The 19885-nt window shown below is 39.4% G+C and overlaps 1 protein-coding gene across 1 annotated transcript in view; it reads right to left on the bottom strand.

Annotated features, from left to right (window-relative positions):
- INTS4 (integrator complex subunit 4) overlaps positions 1-19885 on the bottom strand; it is a 137730-nt gene that overhangs the window by 104160 nt on the left and 13685 nt on the right. Inside the window, exons 2-4 of the mRNA XM_036859703.1 lie at positions 16775-16915; positions 16014-16256; positions 10114-10308 (exon numbers count right to left, since the gene is read on the bottom strand). Coding sequence (XP_036715598.1) covers positions 10114-10308; positions 16014-16067 — 249 coding nt within the window. The 5' untranslated portion in view covers positions 16068-16256; positions 16775-16915. The remainder of the gene's footprint in view (positions 1-10113; positions 10309-16013; positions 16257-16774; positions 16916-19885) is intronic.

Genomic DNA, 19885 nt, shown 5'->3' with positions numbered 1-19885 from the left:
ATTCCTTCTTTTAATAAATTAAATAAAAATTAATACGCGGAAAAAAATAGTCCAGCAAAAGACAATGGCAAGACTCCCACTTACATTAGGGGCAGGTAATACAGAACAACATTCCCGCTAAGGAAAACTAGAATAGTACTATGGATGCCAAAAAAGAAAAACATATGTGTGTACATGCATGTAATACACATGCACATATACAAGTGTGTACATGTATATACACATACGTATGTATATATGTATGTGTATATGTGCATATATACTTGTGTGTGTATTTGAAGATATTTGAAAGAAAAAAGATAAATAAGAATTAAAGAATCAGGATCATGCAAGGAAGGTCACAGACCCAAGAAGGTTCTCCAAAGCAGTTTGGGCTGCTTTTTCTGGAGACGTCTGTCAACTGTGGGAGGTGAGAGGATGGATATATAAGAGGCAAAGTAAGCAGTGCTTCCAACAGCCAGGTAAGGGTAAGGGCACAATGACTAGTGTATAAGGCTGAGAGTAGGAGGATGAGCAGGGGTAGCCTAATAAACCCGATCACTTTGGATTAGGATCCCCAAATGCTACAATAATATAAGTGAGAATAAAATAAAAATACATAGACTTTGGTAGAGACTGCAGCTCATCTTTGAATCACCTCAATTCCTAAAACAAGAATAAGGTCTTCCTGGATGAATAGACAGAAACAAATCCTCTCTGGACAAAAATCAAGTCATCCTAAGCCTCAAATTATTTTTACAAACAATTTTAGAAATACACTGCCTAATACAATAAGAAAAAAGGCATACTAGGGGATCAGATGACATGAATAAAAATGATAAGACATAGCCACAGGCACTCCATTTACTGAAGTAATCAGACACAGACTTTAACTCTGCTTAGTATGTTCAAAGAGATAAAAGTCAAAATTGGGAATTCACCAGAGAACTAAAACTTTTTTTAAAAAAGAAAATTATAGAAATGGTAAAAAGCAATAAATGAAATTAAGAAACAACAGATAGGTTTAAGAGCAGATTAGACAAGGTCAAGACAGAATTAGTGAACTGGAAGACAGGTCCAGAATTAAGCACCAAAAGACAAAAGAAAGAAAATTCAGAAAAGAAGGTAATAGGATAAAATGAGATGGTTATCATACATATAATTGGAGCCCCAAAAGGAGAGGAGGAAGAGAATAAGAGAAAAGCAAAATCTGAAGAAATAATGGCCAAGAACCTTTCTGATTAGAACTACAAAGCCACATATAATAAAACAAACACTATGAACCCTAAGTAGGATAAATGAAAAGAAATCCACATTTAGGCACATGACAGAAAAATTGCTGAAAACCGTAAGAAGCAAAAACTCCTAAAAGCAGACAAAGAAAAAGAAGACAGATTACTCCTCAAAGGGATAAATAATGACTGACATGTGACTTCTCAATGGAAACAATACAATGATATATTTAAAGTACTAAAAACAAACAAACAAATAAAGAAAAACAGCCAATCTAAAATTCTACACACAGCAAAAACATCCTTCAAGAAGGGAGGTAGGGGCTTCCTTGGTGGCACAGTGGTTAAGAATCCACCTACCAATGCAGGGGACACTGGTTCAAGCCCTGGTCCAGGAAGATCCCACATGCCATGGAGCAACTAAGCCCGTGCACCACAACTACTGAGCCTGTGCTCTAGAGCCTGCGAGCCACAACTACTGAAGCCCGAGCGCCTAGAGCCCGTGTTCCACAACAAGAGAAGCCACCGCAATAAGAGGCCCGTGCACCACAACGAAGAGTAGCCCCCACTCGCCGCAACTAGAGAAAAACCTATGCACAGCAACAAAGACCCAAAGCAGCGAAAAATAAATAAAATAAAATAATTTTTTTTAAAATAAAGAAGGGACATAAAGGGAATTCCCTGGCAGTCCAGTGGTTAGGACTCAGCACTTTCACTGCTGTGGCCCAGGTTCAGTGGCTGGTTGGGGAACTAAGATCCCACAAACCATGCAGCATGGCCAAAAAAAAAAAAGAATGGATGTAAAACTTAAAACTTTTCCATACAAACAAACACAAAGAATTTGTCACTGAGTGCCACCAGTAAACTCACAATAAATGGAAATATCAGAGGGTATTCTTCAGCCAAAAGGAAAATAATCCCAGGTGAATAAATAGTCACAGATACAAGAAGGAAAGAAAAGCAATGATAAATACATGTGGGTAAATGATAAATACATAGGTAAACCTAAATGAATATTGCCTGTAGAAAATAACAATGTCTTCCAGAGTGAAAAATGGAGAATTAAAACATAAAATTGCATTCACACATGTAAGTCAGGAAGGTGGATAAATGAAGTTAAAGTCCTTGCATTGTTCAAAATAGAAACTGTACCATTTAACAGTTGACTTTGATCAGTCGAGAATTCATGTAATATCTAGGTTAAACAGTAAAAGAAGTGTAAAAGAATGTATAACTCCCAAGCTAATAAAAAAGGGGTGGAGGAGAGAATTTTTTAAGAGTCAATGCAAAAGATGGCAAGAAATGAGAGAAAAGAAAAGAACACTGAGCAGGTAAGACAAATAGAAGGCATTTAATAAGAGGGTAGATTTAAACCAGCATATATCAATAAACACATTAAATGTAATGAACTAAATGCTCCAGTTGAAAAACAAACACTGTCAAGTGAAATTTTTAAAAAACTAACTACATGTTTTTTACATGGGTCATAAAGTAAAGTTATAAAAAAGATGAAAATAAAAAGTAGAAATAGGTATACCATGCAAACTTTAATCAAGAGATAGTTGGTATCATAATATTAATATCAGACAAAGCCATTATATGCTGATATGATTATTTGTAAAGAAACCAAAATCTACACATAATTTATTAAAATTGTTAAATGAGCCTAGCAAGGTTGTTAGACATAGGATTTAATAAACAAAAATCAATTGCATTTCTGAATATCCACTATGTATTGTTAGAAAATAAAATTTTTTAAACATATCATTTACAATAACACAATATTAACTATCTAGGAATAACTAACAAAAAGATGTACAAAAGGACTTCCCTGGTGGTGCAGTGGTTAAGAATCCGCCTGCCAATGCAGGGGACACGGGTTCGAGCCCTGGTCCGGCTCAAAATTTATATAGAAATTAAAAGACCAAGAACAGTTAATATATTCTTAAAGAAGAGCAAGGTGGGAGAAGTTGTCCTACCAGATGTCAAGATTTATTATAATGTTATGCTAAGACAGCATGGTATTGGCATAAGAATAGACAAATAGACCAGTAGAATAGACAGCCCTGAAACATACCCACCCATATACAGACACTTAATTTACCACAAAGGTGGTACTGCAAAACAATGGGGAAAGGACATTCTTTTCAATAAATGGTGCTGGGACATTTGGACTTCCATACACCAAAGCATCACACACACAAATCAATTCCATGTATGAAAAACAAATAATAAGCTTCTAGTAATAATGTAGCAAAATGTCTTAATGAACTAGGGTAGGCAAACCCTTCTTGTATCAATCAGACAAGAAAAGCACAAAATATAACTGAAAAGACTGTCAAATTGGGTTACATTAAGAACTTATTTTCATCAAAATACAACATTAAGGGACTAAAAAGGGAGAAGATATCTGTAACATGTATAACCAAAGAACTTGTACCCAGAATATAAAGGATTCCCACAAAGCAATAAGGGAAAAAAAAAAATTTGTAAAAATAGGCAAGAGACATAAATAGGTATTACCCAAAAGAATATCAAGTTAAACATATTAAAGTTGTTCCCCTTTATAGTAATCTAAGGAATGAAAATTAAAGCCACAGTGACTACACATCCACAGGAATTGTCAAAATGAAGAAAATCAATTCCAGCTATTGGAAAGTATGTGGAACAACTGGAACTCTCACACAGTGCTAATACGAGTGTAAATTGGTATTACCACTTTGGAAAACAGTTGGCTCAGTAATTCCACTCCAGGGTATATACTACACAGAAATGCAAGCCATGGACACCAAGAAACTTGTACAAAAATGTTTGTGGCAATATTTCTTATAATAGCTAAAAACTGGAAACAGTCTAAATGTCCATCAATAATAGAATGAATAAATAAATTATGGTATATTCATACAATGAAATCTTATACTGTAGTAAAAATGAACTACAGCTACAGTTAACAATATAGATAAATCTCACAGAATTTTGAGCAAAAGTCACACATAAAGATACATACAGAGAGGGAGGGAGGGAGGGAGGAAAGAAGGAAGGAAGGAAAGGAGTGTTTTTTTTACCAAATAAATCTGTATTTAGTACAAGTTTAAATGGTAAAAAATTTTTTAAAAGGCAGTTTTTACCCCGAAAGTCAGGAGAGTAGTGGTTATCTTTGGGAAAGGGGGGAGAAATAATTAGAAGGAGTTTTGAGGGGGCCTATGGGAGGCTGATTATATTCCATTTCTTGACCTGGATGGTAGTCACATACTGTGTTCATGTTGATCAATAGGCTATATGAGGTTTTTCTACGTATTCTTTACATGTTATATTTCATAATAAAGCTTAAAAATATGATAGTTGGGACTTCCCTGGTGGTCCAGTGGTTGAGACTCTGCACTTCCACTGCAGGGGGTGCAGGTTCGACCCCTGGTTGGGGAACTAAGATCCTGATGCTGTGTGGTGCAGCCAAAAAATTAAAAACTAATAATAATAAATTAAAAATATGACAGTTGTTTATATTACTGAAGTAATGGAAACAGAGAGGTAGATGGACTTAAGAGATATTTAGAAGGTAAAATCAACATGAGTTGGTGAGGAAGGGAATATGGAGAGAGGAAAGGGTGAGGGTTATATATAGGATCCTTCTTGGGTTTCTGATTTAAGGGTCTATATTGTTGGTGGTACATTTCTTGCTATAAGGTAGACTGGAGAATGAAGGGAGATACCAAATGCAGTTTTGAACACAAATAAAAGCCAATTCTTTACGGACTTCAAATCATTAAAATAACATCATCAAATCAAGTAATTGTCTTTCAGAGACAATAGATTAGTCAAATACACTAATTCTGCAGTGAAAGAGGACAGAAAAGATACATAGCCTTTCAATGGTCTGGAATGGAGTCACAGACCTCCAAACACAAGGGAGCAGCAGAGAAAACAGAAGTACTAAGTCTAGCAGATAAGAGGAAGGCAAGGAGGCAAGAGAGTATCTGACCTAGTAACATTCTTTCTTCATCTAGGTACTTCACTCAAGTTCTTCTACTTTCTGAAATTATCCCCTGGTACCCTTCATGCCTAAGCTTAAAACTGCCTCGGGGGAAGGCCTCTCTAATAACTGCTCTTCTCACTATTAAAATTGTCCTTGTTCAGGCTTTCCTCATCTTGCTGTAGACTTATCAGTCTCCTAGTTGGTCACACTAACTCCCGTCTTGCCCTCATTCAGTTCCTCCATCCTCCATACCGCCCCCCAGAGTGACATGTCTAAAACAAAAACCCCCAAGGTAGAATACAAGAACCTTCCATTAGACAAGATTTCTAGTCTAATCTCTTAAAGAGTTCTCAATCTAAAATCTACACCAGGGACTTCCCTGGTGGCGCAGTGGTTAAGAATCCGCCTGCCAATGCAGGAGACACAGGTTCGAGCCCTGGTCCGGGAAGATCCCACATGCCATGGAGCAACTAAGCCCGTGTGCCACAACTACTGAGCCTGAGCTCTAGAGCCCACAAGCCACAACTACTGAGCCCAAATGGCACAACTACTGAAGCCCGTGGGCCTAGAGCCCGTGCTCTGCAACAAGAGAAGCCACCGCAATGAAGAGTAGCCCCCACTCACTGCAACTAGGGAAAGCCCACACACAGCAACAAAGACCCAACGCAGCCAAAAATAATTAATTAATTAATTAATTTTAAAAATAATAAAATAAAATAAAATCTACACCAGCCAAACTACCTGTATTTCTTCTAACGTGACAAGTTATTTCACATCTCAATACCTTTGCTCACAATTGCTCCTTCTTTCTAAAACGTCTTTCCTCCTACTTTCCAACTGCCCAAAATCTGATTAAGATTCATCTCAAGCATCACTACTCTATAATGCTCTTCTAGGCCCATGCTCCCAAGTAAAATTGATTACCCTCTTCTTTAAAGTTATATCATAACCTGTCTCAGATTTCATAGCACCTATAACATTGTATTATTATCCATTTTTTGTTTAATCTACCCAACTAGACTCAGATCAGGGATCATATATTAATCTCTGTATCATCAACATGAAGCACAAGGCCTGGCACAGAATTAGTATTCAGAACACTTAGAGTGAATGAAAAAAATAAATAAATGAATAACTCAAGCCCTTACCATCTATATATCACATATATTATTTGATCTACCAACTATACTACTGGCCCTTAAAGGACAAAGAACATGTCTCACAGTTCTTCAACATCCTCCACAGCAACTAACACAGTAATATAAGTGAAGAACCCCTCATGTGAAATATTAACAAGTTCAACTACAGAAAACCTTGGATAAGAAAAGCAGAAGCCAAAGTAGTTATCTACTAAAATACAAGATACCACATTTCCGGATAAAATAGAAGAAAGAATAAAAAAACACTATGGTCATCAATCTAGAACTGGACCCATTTGCCATCCCTCCTCCTTTCCTTTGGGGCTAGAATCTGCTAGACTAATGCACGCAGCATGGCCTGGTTAAAGAGCTTGGGGTCTGACATCAGAATGCCTGAGTCCAATTTTTCTTTTAGACATGGTAACGGTATTGTGATTATGCTTTTAGAAAGAGTCTTTATTGTTTAGAGATATAAACTGAAATTTATGAATAAAATGATACGATGCCAGGAATTTGCTTCACAAGAATCCGGTAGAGGGTGAGAGTGGAGGAAATGGAAGTGGATGGTAGGAGTGAGGGTGGGAATAAAACAAATTTGGACATAAAATGATAATTGTTGAAACTGGGTAATGAGTACATGGGAATTAAACTATTCTCTCTAATTGTATATATATTTGAAATGTTCCATAACAAAAAGTTGAAAACAAAATTCCATACAGTCCAGCAATTCCACCCCTGGGTATTTATCAGAAGAAAACGAAAATACTAATTCCAAAAGATATACGCACCCCTATGTTCGTTGCAGCATTATCACAGCCAAGGTTCGGAAGCAACGTTAAGTGCCCATAAATAAATGTATGGATAAAGAAGACGTGATTCATATACACAATGGAATATTACTCAGCCATAAAAAAGAATGAAACCTTGCTATTTGCGACAACATGGATGGACCGAGAGGGTATTATGCTAAGTGAAATAAGTCAGAGAAAGACAAACACCGTATGATTTCACTTACATGTGGAATCAACAAAACAAAACAAATGAATAAACACAACAAAACAGAAAGAGAGTCATAGATATCGAGATACATAGGTGTTTGCCATAGGGGAAGGGGTTGGGGGGAGGAGAGAAATAGGTGAGGAAGATTAAGCGATACAAACTTCCAGTTGCAAAATAAATGAGTCATGGGTATGAAATGTACAGGGTGGGGAATATAGTCAATAACTATTTAATATTTTGTATGGTGACAGATCATAACTCAACTTATTATGGTGATCATTTTGAAATGTATAGAAATACTGAATCACTATACTGTGTAACAGGAACTAACATAGTGTTGTAGGTCAGTTATAGTTTAAAAACAAACCCATAGAAAAGGAGATCAGATCTGTGGTTACCAGAGGCAGAGGTGGGGGGAGGGGAACTGGATGAAGGCAGTCAAAAGGTACAAACTTCCAGTTATAAGATAAATAAGTACTAGGGATGTAACATACAACATGATAAATATAATTAACACTGCTGTATGTTATATATTAAAAGTTGTTAAGAGAGTAAATCCTAAGAGTTCTCAACACAAGGGAAAAAATTTTTTTTCTATTTCTTTAATTTTGGATCTGTATGAGATGATGGATGTTCACTAAACTTACTGTGGTCATCATTTCATGATGTATGTAAGTCAAATCATTATGTTGTGACTTTAAACTTATACAGTGCTGTATGTCTATTATATCTCAATAAAACTGGAAGGAAAAAAAAATCCCATATTGCTCAAGAGTAGCTTATATCCTAGTACAGGGAAATGGGCAGGAACAAAATAAATGAGAAAATTATATACAATATTAGAAAATGGTAAGTGCTACGGAGAAAACAAAATCAAGGAAGGGGCTAGAAAGTGCTGGAGTGGGATACAGAGTTTCAAACAGAGGGATAAAGGAAGGCCTTAATGAAAAAGTAACATTTGAGCAAAGACTTGAATGAAGTGTGGGAAATACACATATGAACATCTGAGGGAAGTGTTCCAGGCAGAAGGAAGCATAAGTGGAAAGACTCTGAGGAAAGAATATACTTGACAGAGAAAATGGCAGACCAGATCACAGGGCAGTGGCTGAGGTAACAACATGTGAAAAGACACTGATTTCTGAAAACATACAAGGTCTTTGGAAAACTGCAAGCATTCTGATTAAGCTAGAACATTATATATGTAAAGAAAGACTAAAGGGAAAAAGATAGGAAGCAAGGTGGACTTCAAGACATATGCATCCTGACCGATGCAAATATGAAGTACAAATCATCACCTATAAAGTATTCTTAAAATTCTCAAAAATATGCTTACCTGGGATCTAACAAAGTCTATAGATCTAACTTTCAGTTCACAGTAAATACAGGAGATAGAGGAGCAAGTTAACCAAGAAAGTAAATAAATTCAGAAAACAAGGCATTTTACAAAACAACTGACCAAATTTCTTTAACAGGTCAATGTCACCAAAATAATAAAAATTGTTCTAGATTTTCAAAAAAGCAAATGCCATGTGTGGAGACAGTTTGCATTTCGATTTGAACAAATCAACTATAACAAGATATTTTGGGAACAACTAGAGAAATTTGAATATGGACTATTTGTTAGATGACGTTAAGGAGCAATTTAATTTTACTTGAGGTGGTCAGATGGTTATATTTTTTAAGTGTCCCTTTTTAAGAGGTATTTACTGAACTATTTAGGGAAAAATATTACGATACTTTAAAAAAACTTCAGGAAAACAAATTGAGCAAATTTGACAAAATATTAATAACTATTTAATCCCAAAGATGGGTATTTGGCAGTTCATACAGTATTCTCTACTTTTCTATAAGCTCAGTAATTTTCATACTAAAGTTTAAAATTCGAAGTCATCTATGATTCAAATATTTGAAAATTATTTCTTCTTTTACTTCAGATCTTACTTACAAATAAAAACTGAAAAATAAACACGTTTTGCAAATTTCATTTTCTGCTTAAAATATTTCCTGTATTTAACTATGCATGAACTGATGTTTTTTTCTAACCCATGAAAATAGAGAAATAAAATGCCACTTAGCTAAAAAACAGTTAAAAATTAAAAAATGGCTATTGCAGTTAGACATGAGGGCCTTGAATTAAAGCAGTAACAGCAGGATGAGAGGACTGTATGCCAGAGACAAATCTGGTTACAGAAGGGTCATGGTTGAAGTTAACTCCTCCTTTGTGCGCCAATGCACTCTCTCAGTACTCTGAGCAATTTGATGCATTTTATCATTCACATCTGTTTCCATCTAGATACTGTAAGCTTCTTTTTTTTTTTTTTTTTTTTTTTTTTTTTAGGGGGACTGCACTGGGTTTTCGTTGCTGCCTGTGGGCTTTCTCTAGTTGCCGCAAGCGGGGGCTACTCTTCATTGCGGTGCGCGGGCTTCTCAATGCAGTGGCTTCCCTTGCTGTGGAGCACAGGCTCCAAGTGTGCGGGCTTCAGTAGCTGTGGTGCACGGGCTTAGTTGCTCCACAGCATGTGGGATCTTCCCGGACCAGGGCTGGAACCCGTGTCCCCACTCTGCCACCAGGGAAGCCCCTGTAAGCTTCTGATGATAGGATCTTTTTGGATCTTTTTTATCTCTGTATCCACAGTGCCTAGCACATGGAAGACACTCAGTAAAAGACTGCTGAATGAACATTATGAACATTATTATTTATTTTGCATATTAACCCATTCTGCAGACACATGATACAACTCTTATACACACTCCCATACACACTCCCATCAGGTCCTCAAGACATTCTTACCTTGTAATAATGTTCCAAGAGAATCCTGACTACTCCTTCCACACTTTCTGCCTCCACAGGCTTCCTGGCAAACTGAAGTAGGTACTGCAAAGCATCTGCTGGGGAGGTAGCCTTACACAGATCTATGTGGAGTGCTGCAGATTTACTTGGTTTTGTCAGTCGGAGTTTCTTAGTAGCAATTTCCTCCTGCTGTTGCTGCAAGAGGGTAGGAAAGATAAAACATGAAAACTTGACTGAAAACAGAAAGTTTGCAAATTTAACTTTACCTTGTTTGATGGAAATAATTTTTCCTATACCAAAATAATGTATTTACGTAACAGACCCAGCCTAAACAAAGAGCAGTGTTATGAACTGGGAAAGGAGCCAACTGGAGACAAAGCTATGAGTCCCAATTTTGCTTCTCACTAGCTCCTACAGCTTTGGGCAAGTTATTTAACTTCTCTAAGTCTCAGTTTCTTTCTCTGTAAAGCAGGTCCACGAATATTTTGTTCTGCCTATCTCTTAGGATTATTGTAGCTTTAGGGTTAAGAGGACAACAAAGGATCTGCTCCACTCCTTATTAGAAAAGAAATCTCAATTCGACAAATATATTCAGACTGTGCTGAGGCACTTACTAGGCTCATCTTGCCTCCTAAGAAAACTAGAACTGATGGGAATGGTCTGCAGCTTACACTGAGGAAAAAAATCTTCCTCTCATAACAGATGACTATTTTCACCCAAATCATTCTACCTTTATTAGAAGGATGGTCAGTGTAGGAAAAAAATACATTGCCATATGCCTAGCAAACTGCAGCTACTTAACAAATATTTACTGAATGATTGATTTGGAATTAGAAGTTGTCTCTGATTCCAACTCTGCTGCTCTATTCTAAGTACGTCATGATTCACGTTTTTATCATCTGTAAAACAGAAATGATGACCTACCACTAGTCTATCTCAATCAGGGATCCTCATCTGAACCACAGAACACACAAAATTAGCTGAGTAACTATTTTCTCAATTTTCCCAAGGATGGTGCATAACTAGAACTATTCTAGATGCATCTGTTACATACGATGAGTGCCAAAAAGTTCATGTAAAAGGGAACCTGTTACTCCAGGGCTTACGTAAGGCCCTGGTGTGTAGATATACAGAGGATCAAAACAGAAGATAAAAGTTGTAATCAATAGTAATCATCAGAAAACTACTAGAGCTAATCAATGAATTTGGTAAAGTTGTAGGTTACAAAATTAATGCACAGAAATCACTTGCATTCCTATACACTAAAAACGAAAGATCAGAAAGAGAAATTAAGGAAACAATCCCATTCACCATTGCAATAAAAAGAATAAAATACCTAGGAATAAACCTACATAAGGAGGTAAAAGACCTATACTCAGAAAACGGCAAGACACTGATGAAAGAAATCAAAGATGACACAAACAGATGGAGAGATATACCACGTTGTTGGACTGGAAGAATCAACATTGTGAAAATGACTATACTACCCAAAGCAATCTACAGATTCAATGCAATCCCTATCAAATTACCAATGGCATTTTTCACAGAACTAGAACAAAAAATCTTAAAACTTGTATGGAGACACAAAAGACCCCGAATAGCCAAAGCAGTCTTGAGAAAGAAAAATGGAGCTGGAGGAATCAGACGCCCTGACTTCAGACTATACTACAAAGCTACAGTAATCAAGACAATATGGTACTGGCACAAAAAACAGAAATATAGATCAATGGAACAGGATAGAAAGCCCATAGATAAACCCACGCACCTATGGTCAACTAATCTATAACAAAGGAGGCAAGGATATACAATGAAGAAAAGACAGTCTCTTCAATAACTGGTGCTGGGAAAACTGGACAGCTACAGGTAAAAGAATGAAATTAGAACACTCCCTAACACCATACACAAAAATAAACTCAAAATGGATTAAAGACCTAAATGTAAGACTGGACAGTATAAAACCCTTAGAGGAAAACATAGGAAGAACACTCTGACCTAAATCACAGCAAGCTCTTTTTTGACCAACTCCTAGAGTAATGGAAATAAAAACAAAAATAAACAAATGGGACCTAATGAAACTTCAAAGCTTTTGCACAGCAAAGGAAACTATAAACAAGATGAAAAGACAACCCTCAGAATGGGAGAAAATATTTGCAAACAAATCAATGGACAAAAGATTAATCTCCAAAATATATAAACAGCTCATGCAGCTCAATATTAAAAAAACAAACAACCCAATCAAAAAATGGGCAGAAGACCTAAACAGACATTTCTCCAAAGAAGACATACAGTTGGCCAAAAAGCACATGAAAAGCTACTCAACATCACTAATTATTAGAGAAATGCAAATCAAAACTACAATGAGGTATCACCTCACACCAGTCAGAATGGGCATCATCAGAAAATCTACAAACAACAAATGCTGGAGAGGGTGTGGAGAAAAGGGAATCCTCTTGCACTGTTGGTGGGAATGTAAATTAATACAGCCACTATGGAGAACAGTATGGCGTTTCCTTAAAAAACTAAAAATAGAATTACCATATGACCCAGCAATCCCACTACTGGGCATATACCTGGAGAAAACCACAATTCAAAGACACATGCACCCCAATGTTCAGTGAAGCACTATTTACAATAGCCAGGTCATGGAAGCAACCTAAATGCCCAGAGACAGACGAATGGATAAAGAAGATGTGGTACATACATACAATAGAATATTACTCAGACATAAAAAGGAACGAAATTGGGTCATTTGTAGAGACATGGATGGACTTAGAAACTGTCATACAGAGTGAAGTAAGTCAGAAAGAGAACAACAAATATCGTATATTAACGCATATATGTGGAACCTAGAAAAATGGTACAGATGAACCAGTTTGCATGCAGAAATGGAGACACAGATGTAGAGAACAAATGTATGGACACCAAAGGGGGAAAGGGGTGAGGGGTGGTGGTGGGATGAATTGGGAGATTGGGATTGACATATATACACTAATACATATAAAAAAGATAACTAATAACCTGCTGTATTAAAAATAAAATAAAATTCAAAAAAAAAAACTTTTCCTTAACGCTTGATGCATCATAATGATACCTTGAGCAATCACCTCTTTACAAATTTTCACTTCTACAGAGAAGAGACTAGGATTATTCTAGACAGGAACATGGCATGGCATGATAAAAAGACCAAGGGCTTTGAAGTCAGAGGAATTTGAGTTCAATTACCACTTACTAGCTAGAGGAGGCCTTCTCCTTCTTCTATGAAAAGGAATACAATACCTACAACATAGGGATATTTAAGAAGTCTAAAGTATAATGTCTTTATTGTGCAAACACATAATAAGCACTAGATACATATCAGTTCTCTCTCCCTCATCTTCATAGCAGAGCAAAAATAACAGAAGCAGTAAGATCTCATTTCATCACTCCATGGTAACCATGCATGAACAATGAAGTCAAGAAATGAGCTCTTCTCTTAAAATCTTTACCCATTTCCATCCTATTCCACACAAATTTGGTCTTCAGTGTTATCTGGGCTGCAGTTAGGTCAAAAGATTGGAAAGATTTTTTTCCCCTAGGGAGTATATAAGGAGAAGGACAGACCAATATCTGCTATCATTCAACCATCAATAACATTTTAGTGAGCCAGGCCTTATGGTCTATCGAGGGAACACAGATGAACCACGCATCATCTCTGCCCTCAAGGAGCCCAAACTGGTGGGGAGATATGTACACTAGTAATTATAGTAGCACTGAGTGATAAGTACAAACAGATGAGTGCTACAGAAGCAGGGGAGGAGAGACTAAAGCAAAAATATAAGTCCACTGGGTGGAGAACAAAGAGAGAGGGAAGCATGACATCCATTCTATGTAAAAGAGACAACAGATACAAAAGTTTGGAGAGGTGCAAACACGTGGCATGCTGGAGGAGGGGTGAGTAGTCTTGGTAAGGGGGAACAACAGAATACTGGAAAGAAAGGAAGTGACACTGCACAACAAAGTGAAAGTACTTAATGCCACTGAACCCTACACTTAAAAAATGGTTAAAATGATAAATTCTGTGTTATATATATTTTGCCACAATTTTTTAAAAAGGGGGGGGGCAAAGGAAACAGAGCCAGGAAATCCCAAAAAGCAAGCCACAGAAGAGGGAGCTCTGTGAAGCCAAAAAGCTTTCCTGAATGTTGACTCATTTTAAAAGTTGAGGAAAACTAATTTCACATAAAAAGGAGCAACAAAAGAGTGTCAAGGTAAATATCAAGGTTATTTTCAGAAAAAAACAAGAATAAGAAGCAAACTAACCTCCCTACACACAATGGGAATATGTCACAAAGTGTCCACAAAACAAAAAAGGCAGTGATACAGTTAGAAGGAATACTGTTAAATCACAAAGAGCTAGGGAGTTTGGCTAGGGAGTTTTTACAAAAAGAAGTAGCTGTTAAAAAAGGGGGCGGGCTTCCCTTGTGGCGCAGTGGCTAAGAATCCGCCTGCCAATGCTAGGAGACACGGGTTCGAGCCCTGGTCCAGGAGGATACCACATGCCACGGAGCAACTAAGCCCGTGCGCCACAACTACTGAGCCTGCTCTCTACAGCCTGCAAATCACAACTACTGAGCCCGTGTGCCACAACTACTTAAGCCCGCGCGCCTAGAGCCCGTGCTCCGCAACAAGAGAAGCCACCGCAATGAGAAGCCCGCGCACCGCAACGGAGTAGCCCCAACTCGCCGCCACTAGAAAAAGCCCGCGCGCAGCAACCAAGACCCAACGCAGCCAAAAATAAATAAATAAAGTTATTTTTAAAAAAACAAGTAGCTGTAAAAAGAGGAAGACTTGATTTGTCGATGCAATTACCTCTTTGTACTATAATCACAGATATGCCGTTCCGCATCTCCCACTCGCCTGTGAGTTCCTAAAGGACAGGGACCCTAATGTGTATTGGACTTTGTAGCTCAGCACCTTTTACCATACCTAATACGTAGTAACCACTCTTTTACTCAGTAAACTCTTGTTGAAGGAATAAATGAAATGTTTAAGGATCAGTGTCCTGCTGGATGGTCTAAAGCTTGTTACTCCACAAGTCTATGGACGGAAGGATGCTACTGACTGGCATCAATTGAGGGCTTCTCAGAAATGCAGATTATTGCCTCACCTCCCCGGCCCGATTTACTTACTGAGTAGAATCTATATTTTAAAAAGACCCCAGGTGAATTGGATACACAGTTTGAGAAGCACAACACAAGGTATGACGTGGGATCAACCACTACTTCAGCTATATCTATGAGGAAATGCAAGGAGAATCACTGACTGCTAACACGGGTTTGGCCCACCAGTCCTTAAACAACTCTAAAGGAGGAAGGTATTACTCTCCTTCCTAGGTGAACTGTTCTACCAACAGAAAGTTCCACCCCTATGAAGCCTGTGACCCTCGCCTGCTCTGACTGGGTCTTGAGGATTTCTATAGACTCCTCTTCCAATCCCTTAGAGCTCTGCATACAGCCAACTTGTCCTTGGGCGCTTTTTTTTGTAACGGGAGTTGGGAGGCAATTTGCCACTAACTGGCTCTGTGTCCTCATACTCCACCGGAAGCCTCAAAGTCCTCATCTGTAAAACGAGGATGCTAATGTAATACCAATAAAATGAAGTAACGAATAAGATATTTTCGTAGATTGTAAAGCGCTGTTTGTTTCTTCTAATAATTTTTTAGTGTCAGACTGCACGTATTAATGCTGACAACAGCAGCGGCAAACGACACGCCCACTAAAGTGTAGCCTCAGAGAGGCTGCCTACCAAAGCAGTAGGCACTCAACCCAGCTTTGTGGCGCCTGGTCTGGCAAAGTGCCTGGGGCGTGGAGAACCTTCCCCTACCCCAGACCGGTCCCGGGACCTTTCCTTCCAGAGCTTACCTGAACCACCTTAGTGAATTCCTCGTACACCCGCTTCTTGAGGTGCGCCGCCATGGCAGTCCTCACACCCTCTCAGCTTCCGTACCCGAGGAGAGAGGTGGAGCGGAAGAGTCCGGAAAACCTGCCCAGGCTGGAGGAACCAGCAACGGTCCCACAAGGCAGTGGGGTTCCGGGAAAGAGAGGCCGCTTCCGGCTGCTCGACTGCCCTGCAGCTGTGCCGCCGGATTTGGCCGCCTACGCCACCTGCGCCGGAGGAAGGTAAGCCAGAGCGAGAGCGTAGCGCAGGGGGCTGGGCTTCTGGTGGGAGGAGCCGGGTCGGAAAGGCTAGAGGAGCCAATGGGGGATTTGGGGAGCTTGCTGTTGGTCTGAGTGACGGAGAGACTGGCGGGGGAACTGAGCCCGGGGAGGGAGGAAGTACTCTCCGGTAAAGGGCAGAGGTGGAGCTTTCCAGAGCTAGAGACAAAACCTGGAGCTGTGTAAGGATTTTGACTCAGGAGATAAGGGAAGGTCAAACTGACGTTCGCCTCATCCATTGCTGTTCACAATATTTGCCATCTGTATGTTGCCTGCACTCTCCTCTTGGTCAAACCGTTACTGGAAAACTGGTTCACCTTAGTGAACCCAAAAGACACGACTAAGCCAAAGTTCGGAATAAGGAAGGATATATTACTTGGAGCAAGTAAGGAAAACAAAGAATCTTCCCCAATGCAGTATGTCTCCAAACAGGAAAATTGGGGAGGTGTTAAGCTAAGGGAGTGTACCTATTCATGAAGGGGCTTGAGCAGAGGAGAATTCATCGTAGAATTGGGGCAGAGGTCAACAGAGTCCAGGCTTTAGTTGATTGAAGTCAGGAGGGTCGACATCATCATTCCATCCTCCACCTGGGTGGGGAGTCTTAGTTCCTGTAGAACCCGAAGACATGTATCAGATTGTTATGTATATGCCTTGGGGAGAAACTTGTTTCTTTTTTTTTTTTTTTGCCATGGCTCATGGCATGCGGGATATTAGTCCCCCAACCAGGGATCGATCCTGCACCCCCTGCAGTGGAAGCTCTGAGTCTTAACCACTGGACCACTGGGGAAGTCCCAGAAACTTGTTTCTTGACTGCTTTTCCTTTGTTCCTGCATTCCCTCACTTAATTAATTACCGAGACCTATTCAAGGACAGACGTGGTCAGGCTTAGGTCACAAAATGGCTTAGGCTAAAAATTGCTTCCCTTATGTCAAGAAAGCCATGCCTGATTCTTTCTCTGGGGCCCCCCTACCCTACCTGCTTACAGGAAGCTGGATGCCACCACCCCCACCCCTGCCCCAGCCTAGGGTACTTCTCCTTGCTTTCTCACTCCAGTTGTTCAAAAGCTACCTATCCTTTAAGGACTCAAGCCATCCTCTGACAGCTAAGGGAGAGTGGAAAGAATTCTGAGGCCAAGGGTTAAGCAACAAAGCTTCAGACTGCACAACTCAGATGGGATTGAACCCAGCCGAAACTCACACTTGGATTTGAACCCATGGGCTGAGACTTTTACTCAGCCAAAACTCTGACTGGGACTCAAACCCACTGTCTTTTAATTAAAATTGCTCACCTGGTGTTAGGACTTACTGAAGCTCAGGTTCTTTATGTCTCAGCGCAGAAGGAATTCAGCGAGAGGCAATGCGATACGGAAGACATGGATTATTTAGAGAGATACAACATCCCATAGACAGAATGCAGTCCATCTCAAAAAGTGAGAGCGGTGGTGGGAGAAACACACTCCACAGAGTGTGAGCCATCTCAGAAGATGAGAGGCCCTGAAATATGGGGTAGATGGTTTTTGTGGGCTGAGTAATTTCATAGGCTAGTGAGTGGGAGGATTATTCAACTATTTTGGGGAAGGGATGGGGATTTCCAAGAACTGGGCCACTGCCCACTTTTTGGCCTTTTGTGGTCTGCCTTGGAACTGTAGGCGCCTGTAGGTGTGTCATTTGGCATATGCTAATGTATTACAATGAGCATATAATGGAGGCTCAAGGTCTACTGGACGGTGAATCTTCTGCTATCTTGGACCTAATTGATTGTAACCAGTTTATGTCATATCCTCAATGGCTATGTCATTCTTTTTGTTTGTTTGTTTTTTGGCTGCACCACACAGCTTGCAGGATCTCAGTTCTCTGACCAGGGATTGAACCCAGGCCACAGCAGTGGAAGCCCAGAATCCTAACCACTAGGCCACCAGGGAACTCCTGGCCATGTCATTCTTTTAAAGGTTGTGCCCTGCCCCCTTCCCTCCTATTTCACTACGACTAGCACTTAATGAACAAGTAGCCTCAACTACAATTGCAGTAACACCTAGCCTGACAAAGATGTAGTGACAGTGGAATGAAATAACGCAGAAACATTTTGCGCAGTAAAGTATGGTTCACGTGCTAGTGTTAATAAATCCAAGGTCAAGGTTTACATCCTGCACTAAACTTTAGCTGTTTGTTGTTTCATTCTTTGAAACAAGTTAATGTAGGATGCTTAGAAAAAGAAGCAGACTGTGGTAGGTACAGAAGACCCCAAAACACGGAAAAAATGGTCTTTACCCTCAAGGTTCTACAGTCTAACAGGGAAGGGAGACACCCAGACTGATCAAACCTAACTTCAGGATGCCTCAGGGAAGTTTTACAGAGGAAACAATTTTTAATCTGGCTTTGAAATAGTGAATTTTCCAGAAAGAAAGAAAGGCATCCCAGACCAAAGAGACTACCACATATACAAATGTGTCCAGCGCAATTAAAGGGACTTAGCAAACAGTGCCTTTAATAAATGTTAGCAGCTATTATTATTGTTACCATATTTTATCAAAAATAAGCTGCCAGCAATTGTAAAACAAGCCATTATTTTATGTACAACATTAAGAACAAATGCTGAAATTAAAAACAATGGTTTCTTATTGCTTAGATTTAGGTATACTTACTGAAAATAGATAATTTACACTTCTTTAGACAAAGATTTGTATCCTATGTCATACTGCTGTACTCCCTATACCTTTCTGTGCACTTAAAAACTTTCTGTTTCAATGCAAATTATAGGGAAATCTTTCTTTTTTTTTTTAAATTAACTAATTTATTTATTTTTGCTGTGTTGGGTCTTCGTTTCTGTGCGAGGGCTTTCTCTAGTTGCGGCGAGTGGGGGCCACTCTTCATCGCGGTGCATGGGCCTCTCACTGTCGTGGCCTCTCTTGTTGCGGAGCACAAGCTCCAGACGCGCAAGCTCAGTAGTTGTGGCGCACGGGCCTAGTTGCTCCGCGGCATGTGGGACCTTCCCAGACCAGGGCTTGAACCCATGTCCCCTGCATTGGCAGGCAGATTCTCAACCACTGCGCCACCAGGGAAGCCCGGGAAATCTTTTTAAGATACCTTGAATGCCAATTAAAGACAACACATTCCCAGAACTCGGTTGAAGTTATGACAATGTGAATTGCTATGGCCCAGTCTACACATGAACAACTGGCCAACAGCAATCTTAAGATGCGTCCTGATTTCAGAGATGGTACAAAGTATTATCATTGTTATTATTAGATACAAGGCTGTAGGAAGGAGTTTGGTGCATTCAGAAAAACAAAGGAAATTCAGTTCATATTGAGAGAAAAGTGCATACAGGAAACAGAGAAGAGTGATAGAAATAAAGTTGAGAAGCTAAGGCCAGATTGGTATAGAAACAAGAATATTCCACTTTCTTTAATTTTGAAATGAAAAACTGTCTTTATTAAATTGATGACATTTGGGCTTCCCTGGTGGCGCAGTGGTTAAGAATCCACCTGCCAATGCAGGGGACACGGGTTTGAGCCCTGGTCTGGGAAGATCCCACATGCCACGGAGCAACTAAGCCCATGCGCCACAACTACTGAGCCT

This window comes from Balaenoptera musculus, chromosome 8, assembly GCF_009873245.2.
Source record: "Balaenoptera musculus isolate JJ_BM4_2016_0621 chromosome 8, mBalMus1.pri.v3, whole genome shotgun sequence".
Taxonomy (NCBI): Eukaryota; Metazoa; Chordata; class Mammalia; order Artiodactyla; family Balaenopteridae; genus Balaenoptera; species Balaenoptera musculus.
The sequence above is the reverse complement of the archived record's forward strand: the minus strand, read 5'-3'. Positions and strand labels throughout refer to the sequence as shown.